This window comes from Syngnathoides biaculeatus, chromosome 23 (genome assembly GCF_019802595.1).
Source record: "Syngnathoides biaculeatus isolate LvHL_M chromosome 23, ASM1980259v1, whole genome shotgun sequence".
Lineage (NCBI taxonomy): Eukaryota > Metazoa > Chordata > Actinopteri > Syngnathiformes > Syngnathidae > Syngnathoides > Syngnathoides biaculeatus.
In genome coordinates, this window is record NC_084662.1 from 3,425,628 (window position 1) to 3,442,104 (window position 16,477).

At 42.0% G+C, this 16,477-nt stretch overlaps 1 protein-coding gene across 15 annotated transcripts in view; it reads left to right on the plus strand.

Annotated features, from left to right (window-relative positions):
• The window catches only part of ephx1 (epoxide hydrolase 1, microsomal (xenobiotic)), a 42,510-nt gene that overhangs the window by 24,290 nt on the left and 1,743 nt on the right, over nucleotides 1-16,477 (plus strand). For 13 of the 15 annotated variants that reach the window (XM_061811627.1, XM_061811616.1, XM_061811624.1 and 10 more), the window contains 3 exons: nucleotides 1,259-1,473; nucleotides 5,701-5,809; nucleotides 14,204-14,323. In XM_061811627.1, the coding sequence (XP_061667611.1) occupies nucleotides 1,259-1,473; nucleotides 5,701-5,809; nucleotides 14,204-14,323 (444 nt within the window). Of the gene's footprint in view, nucleotides 1-1,258; nucleotides 1,474-5,700; nucleotides 5,810-7,436; nucleotides 8,707-14,203; nucleotides 14,324-16,477 lie in introns of those variants that run through there. The other 2 variants (XR_009793765.1, XM_061811629.1) reach the window with 2 other exon arrangements.

Sequence of the window (16,477 nt, forward strand, 5' to 3'; positions counted from 1 at the left end):
CCGGTTGATTTTAAATGGATTCAGTTGATCATGCGGTCTTCCACAAAGTTTGATCCATCGAAGACATTTTTCGTACTCTGTCTTCAGTTTTGGAAAGGGTACAAATTGAACTCTACCAACTAGCCTATCAGGATACCTGTCGTCACTATTACAAAGGCCGTGACTACACCTCTTAACCATATCTATTGTTAAGGATCCCTAAGACGTGATAAAACTCAAACAAAAGCTCTAGTGAACCATGCGACTTTGTCTGAGGTTATGGCGGACGACAACAAGGGGCGTGGTTTAGGCACATCTCTGGCCTCTGATTGGTTAGCGACGCGGCCTACGCAATTTCTACGGAGGGTTCAATTCTTTGACGGCCTCAAATTCCAAATTAAAAAAAAAACCTGGTTGCTTAGGATAGCAAATGGATGAAGAAAGCTAAATCCAGACTTGGTGTAAAATTGCTCAAGATGTCCAACATGGGTTAGTCATGTCGCACAGTTTTGTCTTCATTTGCATGAGCTACATTACTAAGCGGTATTTTTCTTCCAATTTTTTGGTGACATAGTTGCATATAAAGAATCGGAATGAGACATCCATTTACTGCAATATTGAAAATTATTATTATAATTTTTTTGTTACTGAGAAGCATGAAGTTTTGAAATCTCAAATTTGTAGAAACCCTAAAAATATTACCATAGGAAACTACGGAAACCTCTTTGCATTGAATGCAACAATCCTCCAAACAAACTGTCAACAAAGGATTTAATTTTTATTTACTTAATGACAGGAGACTTGGCCACGGTATGGCCATGCTTTTTTTATGCAGCGCCTCAATCTGTCCACTAGATGTCACTGTTGGCTCCCAGCCACTTTTCTGTGACAAATTAATGTACAATTAAAAATCATCAGGTTGGCTAACACATTTTCACATACACTATGAATAATTTACTTCAGGCAAACAACCATACACAGTCACATTCAAACCTATGGGCAATTTACAATTGATCCATCCATCCATTTTTATTTTTTTTACCGTTTATCCTCACTACTGTTACGGGCATGCTGGAGGCTATCCCAGCTGTAGAGTCTTCAGTCACCCTACCATGCATGTTTCGGGGATGTGAGAGAAAAGCAGAGTCCCTGGAGAAAAGCCACAAAGGATTTATTCACCCAGTTTTTTTTTCTTTTTTTTTTTTAGGTAGAAGACAGCATGATTATCGAAATCTCAAGCACAGCAAGAATAACCTAAAGCACTGTTTGTTTTCTTTAGGACTGTTAAAGCCTTGCATGTGAACTTTGCTCCACCTTCCAAACCTGGATTGACCGTGACCTTATCGCTCCTGCTTGGCCGTCATTTCCCCAAGCTTTTCGGCTTTACCAGCGTGGACCTTGAACGTCTCTACCCCTGCTTGGAAAAACTGTTTTTGGAGTCCATCAAGGAGACTGGCTACATGCACATCCAGGCCACCAAACCTGACACCGCAGGTGAGAACCAAGAGACACCAACATAACACAGCATTGCCCCAGACGACTAATATGTATGTGTGTGTGTGTGTGTGTGTGTGTGTGTGTGTGTGTGTTTTAGGCAGATTGGCCATTTCAGAATCACAAATCAGCTTTAAAGGGGAAATGCAGTGGTTTGCATTAACATTGTATCCAATAGGTCATGTAATATGTTCTCTATCTTGACAATGACATGTTAAATCCTCTCTCATTTAAGTGTTTTGAGAAGATTTTTATCGACATTAATTTTTTGGTGCGCTGGCATTTTCTCCAGTCACATGACCTACGTGGGCGTATGTGACGTGTTACGTGCTGTTCCAAATGCTCGATTACATGGGACACCATTATGCCCAGTGCTGATTTCTCAAATTTATCATCTTCTGATGAAGAAATAGCAGCGTCGTTTGATTGGGAAGATGGAGGAATACTTCCATACAGAGCGGAGGAGCCGTGAGCTCACTTCCCACCGAGCCAGGAGCGGCTCTGCTGCTCAGAGGAGGGAGCTCCCCGGCCGAGCGAGCTCACGGCTCCGCCGCTTGTTGGGACGAGCTCGTCAGACTTTTCGTCATTCCGCCTGAACAACCATCCGAATATTCAACATTTACAGCCGAGCGGCGGGGCTCGCTCGCGGGGGAGCCAGCTCATGGCTCCGCCGCTCGACAGCATTATTTACAGCCACAGGTTCAAATCTGTATTGAAATGTTCCTCAGTCTTCCCGAGCGGCCGAGCCGCTCACAGCCGTGCCGCTCACAGCCCTGTATGGAAGTATTCCTCAGTCTTCACGATCAACCGAGCGGCGGAGAACCGCTCACGGCTGTGCGTGGAAGTTTTCCTTCGCCTTCCCGATCAACAAAGTGGCCGACCTGCTCATGGCTGTGCTGCTCATGGCTCTGTATGGAAGTAATCCTCCACCTTCCCGATCAACCGAGCGGCCTATGTGATGCAGCTGCAAATAAGTATTTCAACACCTGTCTATCAGCTAGAATTCTGACCCTCAAAGACCTGTTAGTCCGCCTTCAAAAGTCTCCGCTCCATGTATTATCCTGAATCAGATGCACCTGTGTGAGGTTATTAGCTGCATAAAGACACCTGTCTGCCCCATACAATCAGTTAGACTCAAACTTGTAACATGGCCAAGACCAAATAGCTTTCCAAAGCCACCAGAGACAAAATTGTACAACTCCACATGGATGGAAAGGGCAACGGAGAACTTGCCAAGCGGCTTGGCGAAAAAAGGTCCACTGTCAGAGCAATCATTAGAAAATGGAAGACGCTAAACATGACAGTCAATCTCAATCGGAGTGGAGCCCCATGCAAGATATCACCTCCTGGGGTCTCAATGATCCTTAGAAAGGTGAAGAATCAGCCCAGGACTACACGACAGGACTTGGTCAATGACCTGAAAAGAGCTGGGACCACCGTTTCCAAGGTGACTGTTGGTAACACTAAAATGTCATGGTTTGAAATTATGCATGGCACGGAAGGTTCCCCTGCTTAAACCAGCACGTCATGGCTGCTTTGAAAGCTTTGTGGCAGATGAAACCAAAATGGAACTTTTTGGTCATAATTCCACTAACCGTGTTTGGAGGATGACGAATGATGAGTTCCATCCCAAGAACACCATCCCTACTGTGAAGCATGGGAGTGGTAACATCATGTTTTCGGAGTGTTTTTCTGTACATGGGACAGGGCGACTGCACTGTATTAAGGAGAAGGTGACCGCAGCCATGCATTGTGATATTTTGGAGAACAACCTCTTTTCCTCAGTCAGGGGATTGAAGATGGGTCGTGGCTGGGTCTTTCAACACGACAATGACCTGGAGCACACAGCCAGTAAAACCAAGGAGGGGCTCCGTAAGAAGCATAACAAGGTTCTGGTGTGGCCTAGCCTGTTTCCAGACCTAAACACAAAAGAAAATCTTTGGAGGGAGCTGAAACCCCGTGTTTCTCAGCGACAGCCCAGAAAAGCTGTCTGATCTGGAGAAGATCTGTGTGGAGCAGTGGGCTAAAATCCCTCCTGCAGTGTGTGCAAACCTAGTGAGCAAGTACAGGAAACATTTGACCTCTGTAATTGCACACAAAGGCTTTTCTTCCAAATATTAACATAACACAAACTACATCCTTTGCTTGGCTTTTTTGAGGATGGAGTTGATGTTCGTCCCCCACTCAGGTCCTATGTGACTGTAATTCCCAAGAACTTGAAGGTCTCGACGGTTGTCGCAAGACAGTCGGACACCGTCAAGGGCAGCTGTGGTGAAAGTTGTCTCCTGAAGTCCACAATCTCAACAGTCTTTAGAGTGTTCAACGCCAGGTTGTGTTGACCACGCCAAAGCTCCAGTCTCGCCACTTGCTGTCGATAAGCGGACTCGTCGCCGTCTTTGACGCCGATGACCCGTGGTGTCATCTGCAAACTTCAGGAGTTTGAGAGTCGGATGCCACGAGGTGTAGTCGTTTGTGTAGAGCGAGAAGAGCAGAGGGGGGAGGACACAACCTCACGGTGCCCCGGTATGGATAGTGCGCGTGGATGAGGTGGTGTACCCCAGCCTCAGCTGCTGTGTCCTGCCTGCTAGGATGTTGTAGATCCACTGGGAGATGGCAGGTGAGACGCTGAGTTGGAAAAGTTTGGAGGAGAGGAATTCAGGGATGATGGTGTTGAGTGCAGAGCTGAAGTCTACGAACAGGATCCTCACATAGGTACCCTCGCTGTCGAGATGTTCAAGGATGAACTGCAGACCCCTGTTGACTGCATCATCCGCAGTCCTCAATAGGCAAACTGCAGTGGGTCTAGATGAGGTCCTGTCATGCTCTTGAGGTGGTCCAACACAATGCGTTCAAAGGACTTCATGACCAGAGATGTCAAGGCAACAGGCCTGTAGTCATTAAGACCTGAGACTGCTGTTTTTTTGGGGACCGGTATAACAGTGGAGCGTTTGAAGCAGGCTGGTACCTCACACAGTTCTAGAGACCTGTTGAAGATTTTTGGGAAGACAGGAGCAAGTTGGTCAGCGCAGACTATGAGGCAAGATGGGGACACAAGGTCTTGTTGATCTTTTGTCGTTTGAAGATCTGTGTAATGTCCCCTTCATGAATGCTAAACATTGGAGAGGAAGGTGGAGTGGAAGGTAGTGCGGCTTGTGGTGCAGCTTGGTGGGTGCCTAGTGTGGAAGTGTCCATTTCGAATCTGTAGTAAAAGCTTTTTAGGTCATCGATTAGCCCACATTTATTTTCTACCGGGGGTGAACCTTGCTTGTAGTTAGTGACCGATTGTAGACCTTGCCAATCTGATTTGGAGTCATTAGTGCCAAGATGTATTTCATCTATATTTGACAATGTGATGACAATGTGATGTTAAATCCTCTAATAGTGTTTTGAGAATATTTTTTTATCAACAATTACGAATTTTCAGGGGCGCTGCCATTTTCATGAGTCACCTGACTTACATCCGCGGTTGTGACGTGTAACGTGCCGCACCGAAGGCTCAATAACATGGGACGCCATTTATGCCCAGCGCTGATTTCTCGGATTTATCCTCATCTGATGAAGAAAAAGCAGTATTGGTTGATCAGGAAGACTGAGGAATGTGTCCATACAGATTTGAAATGTGGCTGTAAATAATCCTCAATATTTGGATGGCTCTTTGGGCGGAATGATGCTGGAGTCTGACCACTCGGAGGCCTAGGCGCGGGACGTAAGTGCGTAAATAAAGGCCCCCAGCAGCCGCGGATGGTTCTTTGGACAGGAATGACGCGGAGTCTGACCATGAAGCACAGAGCCGCAGAATGTCCAAAGTCTTTGCTGGTCTTAATCAGACCTTGAAGTTCATCCATTTTATTGGCTAAGGAGCGTAGGTTTGCAAGATGGGTCATCAGAAGCGTTAGACGATGTCCCCTCTTTCACAGACGGACTTGTTTACCGGCTCGCGTCTTTCTCTGTCGCAAGGCTTTGAAGAGTGCGCCAACGAGCAACTCCAGAAAAAGATACAGCGAATATCAATATTTGTCAAAAAAAAAGTCAGGAGAAGAGTTTCTGATGGTTAGCAAGTCCTCTCTTGTGTACTTGAGTCCCGAGACACCCGAAAAACACAAACTGTACCAGGGAGAACGTGCCGAAGGCTGCCATTCTGGTAGGCGCCACCTTGGATAGATTTTTGCCTTTTTTGTTATCATTTCAGTTTATCTTCTTATGCTCTTATATTTTTTTTTTTCTTAGGTCGAGCGCTGAACGATTCACCAGTCGGTCTGGCTGCGTACATTCTGGAGAAATTCTCCACGTGGACAAGTCAAGACTTTAGAAACCTGGTGGACGGCGGACTCACCAGGTATAGGAAAAGAGGGAAAAGACAATGAGTCCAAAGTTTACGCTATCATTGATGACCTATAGTTCCTCAAATTGTGACGCCAGAGCTTATTTACTCAACTGCTGAGCAGCCATTTCTGAGAGGCAAAGTGCTTAAAAGATGGTGTTTATGATCCATATTTCACTCACAAGCTGGTTTAATGGATTTTTTGCTCAAGAAAATAAAACTGGCAATCATTTCCAATAATATCAGTCCATTGTGACGCAATAGGTAAATAACTATTTACTTTTGGAATGCCCCTTTTTCATCGCCAAAATCAACACGTCCCCCATGTCTTGGCGAAACATCAGTGGCAGAAATTGAGACCGCAATCAGCACGTAGTTGCTGAGGAAAACGGAATGTACTATACTATGAAGTATATTTAGTTACATTTGCTATATTATATTTAGAAAATCCCCAAAAGATACCTTGCTTGAGTTACCAAACGCCGTTTCGTTCAAGATGGTTGTTATACCTTATGTTGCTGTCATATATCCTTTCACGCTCTTATGAACAACAGCTACCACAACATTATGGTCAATTGCCAATTTAATATGGTAAAAGTTGCTCATTTATTAGAGGGTCAGTGATCAAAATGATATTTACACGGCAGCAAGGGCCGCATCCTTGCAGGCCTCAAGAATTCAAGCTGACTTAATGTTCCAAAACACTCACCAATCATCACCCAAATTTATATAGACATCGCTACTTATAGTGGCCTCAATCTCTTTGACTAGTACAACGATTCGCCCAATACTTTGGACTTTATGGACGTTGGCATGTTCCTAGTTTTCAAATGATCGTCTATGGAGAGGAAAACTCTTAGGTCTATAACATTGAATGTACGGGGCCGACTATTTTCAGGGGTGTATGTGGCCATAAATGGGAATGTCTACATACGTACATGTGGGTGATGATTGATCATTGTTTTGGGACATTAAAATCAACATCTCTGACTTCTGCGTTGATCATCCACAAAGAGCACAAGACACATCTTCAAAAACAAATATTAAAGCAGTGGGCCCAGATATGGATTAGTGCCACCGGGATTTGAATTTGAAATAGGATTTGAATTTGAAATGGTAAGTGAATCACGCGGTCTGAAATTCAACTTCGTTGTTAAAATTCAACTTCGTTATTAAGAAGGCAGAGCTACTTCTGGTCACAGACATTAGCAAACAATGTCAGAACCTAACACCCGGCAGCCAGCCAATCCTGTTACGCTTTCTTAGTCACGTGACGTGAAGTGGCGGCCCTGCCGAGCATGCGCATTAATTGTCCGCCATATTAGAAAACAAACACATAAAACCCCTAGGAAGTTTGAGTGCATGTAGGTGTAATCAATCTGTTTGTATATAATTTTGTCACCTTTTCTTCGCTTGGAATTTGAGCTACATTATCGAGCTAGGCATGGCAAGCCCTTCTGCCAAGTGTAAACAGGTTGACACCCTGCCAAATGTCGAAATAAATTGTTACAACGAGAAACCTGCTCTGGTTGATGGGAGTTTACCCCTACGAGTTACCCAAACAGGAATGGACAACAGATGTAACATACTATCTTGCTGTAATTTACCCTGACATTATGAACTATTTTATTTTCACTCCAAGTGTTTATATGATGAACCCATCTGAACATACCTGAAAGCTTACAAGAGCATAGATGTATACAATCAATTTGTATGTGGCTGGGTTCGTGATGTGGGAGCTGCTGTCAGAAATAGTCAGTGGAAAGGTCAGTGTTTACTTTTCATATTATCTATATTTCATTTCGCTGTAACTTTTCTCTGTTCAATGCACGGTCCCACTACAGCTTTTTAGGAAATCCAATTATTTAATTCATGTATATTTAAATGTATGTAATGTTTGTGAGGCCAGGAGTAATTTAATGATCATTTGCATGTGACAGTTAAGTAACGCAATGCAGAAAAGAGTATAATTTTTTATGCTTCCATCTCTTTGTACTACATATATTTTCAGAATAATATTTGAAATGGACATTTTTCAATAAAATATTAATTTCTCTAGCCTATATTATTTTGTGAAATATTCATTCGCTACAATAATGACAAGTGAAAATATTCAGTAATATTAATTAAATGTGCATGATCCTTAATACATGTATACATGCATGTATGTTAAAAACACCAATATTGTCTTTACAGGTTCTCGATTCCCAAGCATTGTGAGAAAAGCCCCTTTGGCTTTGGGTGATTACTGAACAAAGTGGGAAAATTGTTGCTGCACATTGCAACTGCAAGGCTGGCCTGGGAGAAGCTTGTTCACATGTTGGAGCACTGCTGTTTTGGGTTGAAGCCAACATCAGAATACGGGACTCAAAGACTGTCACACAAGAGAAAGCATGCTGGAAGCTGCCAACACCTTTAAAGGATCTGGAGTATCGTCCAATTGGTGAAATTAACTTTACTTCAGTAAAGACAAAGACACCAACTGCATACTGGCCTTGAACATGGTGCCATTGTAGATGCCATTCACCATTTTCAGACGCGGATCAATTCATTTCCAAATTCTAGGCAACAATAGCATCCTATGTCTCACCAATCTGTAGTCCTCCTCAAAAGTAGTCAATACAAAAAAAAAATAATATATATATGTATATATATCTATCTATCTCTACATACCGACCCTAGTTTTGTTAGTCTGTTACCGGAAACGCAAGATTATTTTTGTTTGGCCTTATCACAATGTTTTGACCATATAAATGTGCTGTACGCAATGTTATGTAAATGCAATAACAAACCAATTGTACTTCAAAATTTTGTCTCATTCTCCATCTAACATGTCAGGCTGTTCTGTACTCTGAAAATTGTTTAGTTGTACTTGTAACAGTTACCCACTGTATTTGAAACAAAAACCTGTGGATATATATGTACAAATTTACATGAATTGCAATACATGCCTTCCAAATGTGACAGATTTCTTTGTTTTGAATTAAGAGCTGTTGATACTATCTTTAAATAACAAAATGTCACTCCCAATGTTCAAGGAAGAATGCAAAGTCCATTATCTTAAGCTTATAAAGCATGTTTGGCCAATATAATTCCACAAAGACATGCACTTAAGAATGCTCTTCACATCATTTTATGAAAAAAGGGACACATTTTATTTCGATTTATTGTACAGAGGGAATATTCTACTGCATCCAGCGTAAAACCTGTGCCAAACAAATATGAGCTTGCATCTGAGATGTCACGTTGTGGCGACCCCTAACGGGACAAGCTGAAAGAAACTTACTTCATACAGCTGTGCTGGCTTGCCTGAAATGTCTTCTTTTCTTTTCGGCTTGTCCCGATTAGCGGTCGCCACAGCCTTCATCTTTTTCCATCTAAGCCTATCTCATAAAACTTCCTCTCGAACACCAACTACCCTGTGTCTTCCCTCACAACATCCATCAAACTTCTCTTTGGTCTTCCTCTTGCTCTTTTGCCTGCCAGCTCCATCTTCAGGAACCCTTCTTCTAATATACTCACTCTCTCTCCTCTGGACATGTCCAAACATTCAAAGTCTGCTCTCTCGAACCTTGTCTCCAAAGCAACTTTGGCTGTCCCTCTAATGAGCTCATCTCTAATCCTATCCAACCTGTTCACACCAAGCGAGAACCTCAGTATCTTCATTTCTGCTACCTCCAGTTCTGCTTCCTGTTGTTTCTTCAGAGCCACCGTCTCTAATCCGTACATCATGGCCGGCCTCATCATTGTTTTACTACTACTGGGACAGATTAGCAGTGTTTACATCTGCTCTGGACAATACTGCCAGCCAATCCTTTTAACGCTGAGAAGAAAGTTTTAGTTTCTTCTCCCTGCCTTGTGATAACAGCTGGAATCCTGAAGAATGATTTCTTTACGTCAGGCCCTGCTCTGTTGCAGCAGCCAACCACAGCACAGAAGTTAACCATACCTGGAGGCTGGTTGGTTTGTGCACGTTTGAAAAAATAATGGAGTAACTGGTGCGTGGAGATAGGGCCGCCGGTACACTTGTTTGTTTTCCAATATGGCGGACAATTAATGTGCATGCTGGGCAGTGACGTCAGTCACAAGCCCTCTATATGCCCGCCACTCTGCGTCACGTCACATGACTAAGAAAGCGTAACATGATTGGTTGGCTGCTGGGTGTTCGGTTCTGACATCCTTTGCTAATGTCTGTGACCAGAAGTAACCCTGACTTCTTAACAACGAAGTTGAATTTTAACAACAAAGTTGAATTTGACAGCAAATTATTTACTTTCAGACAGCGAATTATTGAATTTCAGACAGCGTGTTTCACTGAACATTTCAAATTCAAATCCTATTTCAAATTCAAATCGACCTGACATTTCAAATTCAAATCCTATTTATATTCAAATACTGGTGCCAATAATCTAGTTCCACACCCAGATCTTGTGTCCCCATCCAACCTGCTTCAAAATCTGCGCTGACCAACATGTTCCGGTCCACATGACATGATTGCATTATATTTGAATAAGGGATGTAGGCATTCAATTCCACTTTGTTCCCATTTGCTTATTCATGTTGTAACAGGAATTAAATAAAAATAATGTGCTCGTTGATCTCAAAATCGGGGATGTGCCCAATTGCGGAGGAATTGTATGGTGCTGAGATTGTGTGGGTGATAAAGATGATAAAGGGGCTGCACTAATACGATTTTTAAAACAGTTAATTAGTCATTACCGAGTCTGTTTTAAACCACAGTAAAAAAAGCAAGTCTATTTAATTAATTGATCACATTGCCGCATCCCTATGGGGGCACGAGCCAGTGCAATCTGTAAACCGGTACCAAGCTCGGATAAATGCAGTGGGTTGCGTCAAGGAGGCCATCCGGCCGTTGTGATTGGTGCAGATTGTAATGGACTTGTTGGTGAAGGAAACAGGGGCGATGAAGAAGTGATGGTTAAGTATGGCATCCAGGAAAGGAACTTTGAGGGACAGATGGTGGTGGACTTTGCAAAAAGGATGGAAATGGCAGTAGTGAACACTTATTTCCAGAAGAGGCAGGAACATATAGTGACCAAGAAGAGCAGAGGTAGAAGCACGCAGGTGGTTTAGATTTTGTGCAGACGATGTAATCTGAAGGAGGTTCCTGACTGTAAGGTAGTGGTAGGGGAAAGTGTAGCTCGACAGCAAAGGATGGTGGTATGTAGGATGACTCTGGTGATGTGTAGGAAGATTAATAAGACAAAAGGCAGAGCAGAGGACCATGTGGTGGAAGCTGAGAAAGGAAGAATGTTGTGCGGCCTTTCGGAAGGAGGTGAGACAGGCTCTCAATGGACAGAAGGAGCTCCTAGAAGACTGGACTACTCCAGCCAAGGTGATCAGAGAGACAGGCGGAAGAGTACTTGGTGTGTCTTCTGGTAGAAAAGGGGAGAAGGAGGCGTGGTTGGGTAACCCCAGATTACAGGAAGTCATACAAGAAAAGAGGTTAGTGTAGAAGAAGTGGGACACTGAGAGGAGTGAGGAGAGGTGAAAGGAATACATTGAGATGCGACGTAGGGCAAAGATAGAGGTGGCAAAGGCTAAACAAGAGGCATATGATGACATGTACACCAGTTTGGATACAAAAGAAGGCAAAAAGGATTTGTACAGGTTGGCCAGACAGCAGGATAGTGATGGGAAGGATGTGCAGCAGGTAAGGGTGATTAAAGATAGCGATGGAAATGTGTTAACTTGTGGCAGTAGTGTGCTAAATAGATGAAAAGAATACTAGAAGTTTATGAATGAAGAAAATGAGACAAAAGGAAGAGTAGAAGAGGCAAGTGTGAAGGACCAGAAAGCGGCAATAATTAATAAGGGGAGGTTAGAAAAGCACTATAGAGGATGAAAAATGGAAAGGCAGTTGGTCCTGATGACATACCTGTGGAGGTATGGAAGCAATTTGGAGAGGTGGCGGTGGAGTTTTTGACCAACTTATTCAACAGAATACTAGCGGGCGAGAAGATGACAGAAGAATGGAGGAGAAGTGTGCTCGTTCCCATTTTTAAGAACAAAGGTGATGTTCAGAGCTGTGGGAACTATAGAGGAATAAAGTTGGTGATCCACACAAAGTTATGGGAAAGAGTAGTGGAGGCTAGACTCAGGACAGAAGTAAGCATCTGCAAGCAATAGTATGGTTTCATGCCTAGAAAGAGTACCACAGATACATTATTTGCCTTGAGGATGCTAGTGGAAAAGTAGTGAGAAGGTCAGAAGGACCTACATTGTGTCTTTGTGGATCTAGAGAAAGCCTATGATAGAGTACCAAAAGAGGAATTGTGGTACTGCATGCGTAATTCTGGTGTAGTGTAGAAATATGTTAGAATGGAACAGGACATGTATGAGGGCAGCAGAACAAATGGTGAGGTGTGCCTTAGGTGTGACAGAGGAATTTAAGGTAGAGGTGGGACTGCATCAGGGATCAGCTCTGAGCCCCTTCCTGTTTGCTGTGGTAGTGGATAGGCTGACAGATGAGGTTAGACTGGAATCTCCTTAGACCATGATGTTCGCAGATGATATTGTCATATGCAGTGAAAGCAGGGAGCAGGTGGAGGAACAATTAGAAAGATGGGGTCATGCACTGGAAAGGAGAGGAATGAAGATTAGCTGAAGTAAAACAGAATAGATGTGTGTGAATGAGTGCTTTGGAGGGGGAGGAGTGAGGCTACAGGGAGAAGAGATAGCGAGGGTGGACGACTTCCAAAAGTTGGAGTCAACAATCCAGAGCAATGGTGAGTGTGGTAAGGAAGTGAAGAAATGGGTCCAAGCACGTTGGAACAGCTGGCGGAAGGTGTCTGGTGTATTGTGTGACAGAATAGTCTCTGCGAGGATGAAGACCAAAGTTTATAAAACAGTGGTGAGGCCGGCCATGATGTATGGATCAGAGACGGTGGCACTGAAGAGACAACAGGATGCAAAACTGGAGGTGGCAGAAATGAAGATGTTGAGGTTCTTGCTCGGAGTGAGCAGGTTGGATAGGATTATTAATGAATTTATTAGAGGGACAGCTAAAGTTGGATGTTTTGGAGACAAGGTTCGAGAGAGCAGATTTCGATCGTTTGGACATGTCCAGAGGTGAGAGAGTGAGTATATTGGAAGAAGGATGCCGAGGATGGAGCTGCCAGGCAAAAGAGCGAGCGGAAGACCAACGAGAAGTTTGATGGATGTTTTGAGGAAAGACATGAGGGCATTTGGTGTTCGAGAGGAAGATGCACAAGATAGGCTTAGATGGAAAGAGATGACGCGCTGTGGAGACCCGCTAATGGGAAAAGCCGAAAGGAAAAGAAGATTCATCAGATCTCAAAAGTAAGCACTTTATCTTGCACACAACATTGCTGATAGATTGGATTGGATAATTGATGCATGAACAATAGTTTTTCTATTTCGTACAATATACAAACTACTTAAGGTACAAATTTTTCTATTTCCTGTATCCACGGTGCTGAAACAATGCAAATTTTTGTCCTTTGTGGGTCTAATAAAGGTTATGTTCTACAGTACACTATTAAACACATACTGTAAATACCAGAGTCTTGCGCAGGTCCACATGTACACCGAAAATATTAATTGCACAAAATATCTAAATATCTGTTACATATACATATGGAATGCAAGTTATGAAAATACGTAAATGTCTAAATGAATATCTATTCCTACAGGTATGTACGGTATGCCTAGGCTGTTTACTTGGAGTACTTAAATACAGTCAAATGGAAAGCACATGCAAAAATAACTAAAATGAAAAGAAACAGTCATTAAACAAACTAAAAAGTTATATTCCTTTGTACAGAAAATACACTAGTTAAGTAACAAATAGGATGTAAGTACAGCAACCTACAGTAAAGTTGGTGGGTCATGAAAAAAATGAGCACCTGTAAGCAGACATAAATTATGTGCACCCCCGATTCGGAATATTCATTTCAATTTTATAGGTACCATATCCATTCATTTCTTCCTCCAGATAGTGACGTGTGTTGCCATTTATGAATTTCTTCTTATTATTATTTTATTATTATTTCTTATTAATTTATTTCTTATCTCACTTATTCATTTAATCCCTATTTTTGCTGTTAACAATTGGTTACTGTCCACTGTAACAGACCTACAATAGGTGAAATGTGTACTTTAACGCCACGTTACAATATCTTCGCAATTAACATGGGTTTTCTCTCTCTGTCTCTCTCCTGTTAACTCTTCATTCTCCCTTTGCAATAACGATTAAAAATGCATGTACATTGGTGTGTTTGTACTGCTCCACCTTTCATTTGTTGTGTTGTTGTACACCTTAAAAGAGGAGATTGACTTTGCTAAATTGTCCTTGAGCAACTGATTGAACATGAACAGAAGCTGTGTTGTTAACCCAATGGCACGGTGGCGATGTGTGTCTTGAAGGAAGTTCTCTCTGGACGACCTGCTGACTAATGTGATGATCTACTGGACGACTGGCTGCATCATTCCCTCAATGAGATTTTATAAAGAAAACTTTTCCCGCCTCGATTCTCCCCATGTCAAGTGAGTTAAACCAATCTATTAAACGCTAGTCGTTTATCTTGTATATTCATTCACTGTAGATGGTATATGGCCTTTATCAGTAGAAACACATTTGTCAACAACTAAATACCATAATACACTATTATACACTACTTTATATTACAATGTCTTGGACCTAGTCAATTCCCACACTCTAGATATTAAAGATAAAATAATGAACATTTTTTAGCAAAAATTGTTTACTGACGTACCTGCTGCAAGTGCCACAAGGGCACTTTAAAGTTGACCTTACGTATTTCATTTTTTTATTTTTCTTTTTTTCCTTTCATCTATGTTCTTGATTTGTTGCAATTTGCGAAAAATATATGATCTTTCACTTGTCAAAATAGCAATTCTAAATATAAAAATAGAGAAATAGACAGACTAAAGTCATGTGATTTAACTTGAGTCACATTGCCAACTTTAGACCTGAAACTTACTTGGATAAAAGCAAGAAAAGACTAAATTTGAATTTGATTTCGGATTCATTAGATTGGCCTTAGACTCAAACTACATACCTTGACAAGCCCTCCCTGTTTAGATTTGAAAATCTGACTTTTCAAGATAGTGTGCCTTTTGTTTTTGATTTTTTTTTTTTTTTTTTTCTCTTCCCTGCAGCATATGCCAATTTGACAATCCACCAGTATGCAGTTGTCGCTGCATGAATCAAGTATCTCAATTGGAGTCAAGAGTTGTTTTTTTTTGATAAAACTGAAAAAAAAAAAAGTGACAGCATGCGAGGTTTGCAACCACATCGATCGTTATCCATCACTATGAAGCCCACAAAGCTCGTTACCGTCACAGTTTAGATAATTGATAGGTTAAACAAAAATGAAGTAATTGAATTTGCATATTCAATTAAAGAGACAATGGGGTGAGAATTAAGAAGAACGTAGTTTGGAAGCAATAAAAAAACCCTATGTGATAGCATAGATGTATACATGAAATCTAAAGAGTTGACCTGTTGCTGCAATGCGCTGGTGGGTCCGACATATTTGATGTGGCATATCTGCTGGTAAACTGATCCAACTAATTGGACTGAACTTCATAAGCACCATTTTAGAAAGTGCAGAAAGTTAATTCTAAAATGTTAGCCACTTTGGCATGTACGGCAAGCCCAAACTAATGCCACAAGTGTTAAAAAGCGTTTAGGTTGAGTCTCATATTCCCGACACAAGTAAACCATATGAGACCAGAGATTAACCACGTGCTGTGTATTTCGGATTGTCTGGGCAGAGAGTTGTCAGCCATGTCGTCCTACAAACCTTAGCTGCAAATATGTAGGAGACACTTATGCTATCTAAGTACTGACTTGGCAAGGAAAGGGTCCTTTTGGCATGTCATCTTCTTGGATCACCCACTATGCAGGTGGTGATCCAAGGTAGGGGTCTCTGCCATCCCCTGTTGGATGAGACCTGGCTTTCAGTTTGGAGATTGAACTAATGCTCACACCAAACAATGTTGCAGTTGGGTTCTGGGGAAGACCAGCTCAAAATTGCCCTGTCGGGGTACCAGAATCTCAGTTTAAAATAAATAAATAAATAAATAAGGCAAGGTAACAAAAACAAGCTTTGGCATTGACAGAAATGGTCAAGAAAGAGCTGTATTGTGTCTTTGTAGATCTAGGGAAAGCCTATGACAGAGTACCCACAGGAACTGTGGTACTACATAATTAGGTCTGGAGTGGGAGAAAAATTTGTATGTAAAAGCCACCTAGGTCCGCCTCCTGCCTGAAGATAGCTGGGACAGGTTCTAGCACTCTTGCAACCCTTGTCAGGATAAGCAGCTCAGATAATGGATGTATCTAACGTTACTATTGTCACTCGGTTGTCTCTAAAAAACAAACATAAATGTACCGCACAGCTTCCATAGAATGAGAACATTTCTGGATTTGTGTAATGTACATTAATTATCAAGCTATTTTCACTACTATGCTAGTTAATCTTGCCTAAAAATAACAGTTCAAGTTGGGATACATGACTTTTGGGGAAAAAAAAAAAGAAATTGTTTCTGTTCAACAGCAATGATATGTTGCTTTAACTGCCTATTTTTTCCCCAAATATGCACAGAAAATGTTTGGATCAGCAGAAGTACTAAAGCAGTGCATGTGTTTTTCCTCATGTCTTCATGAGTGTT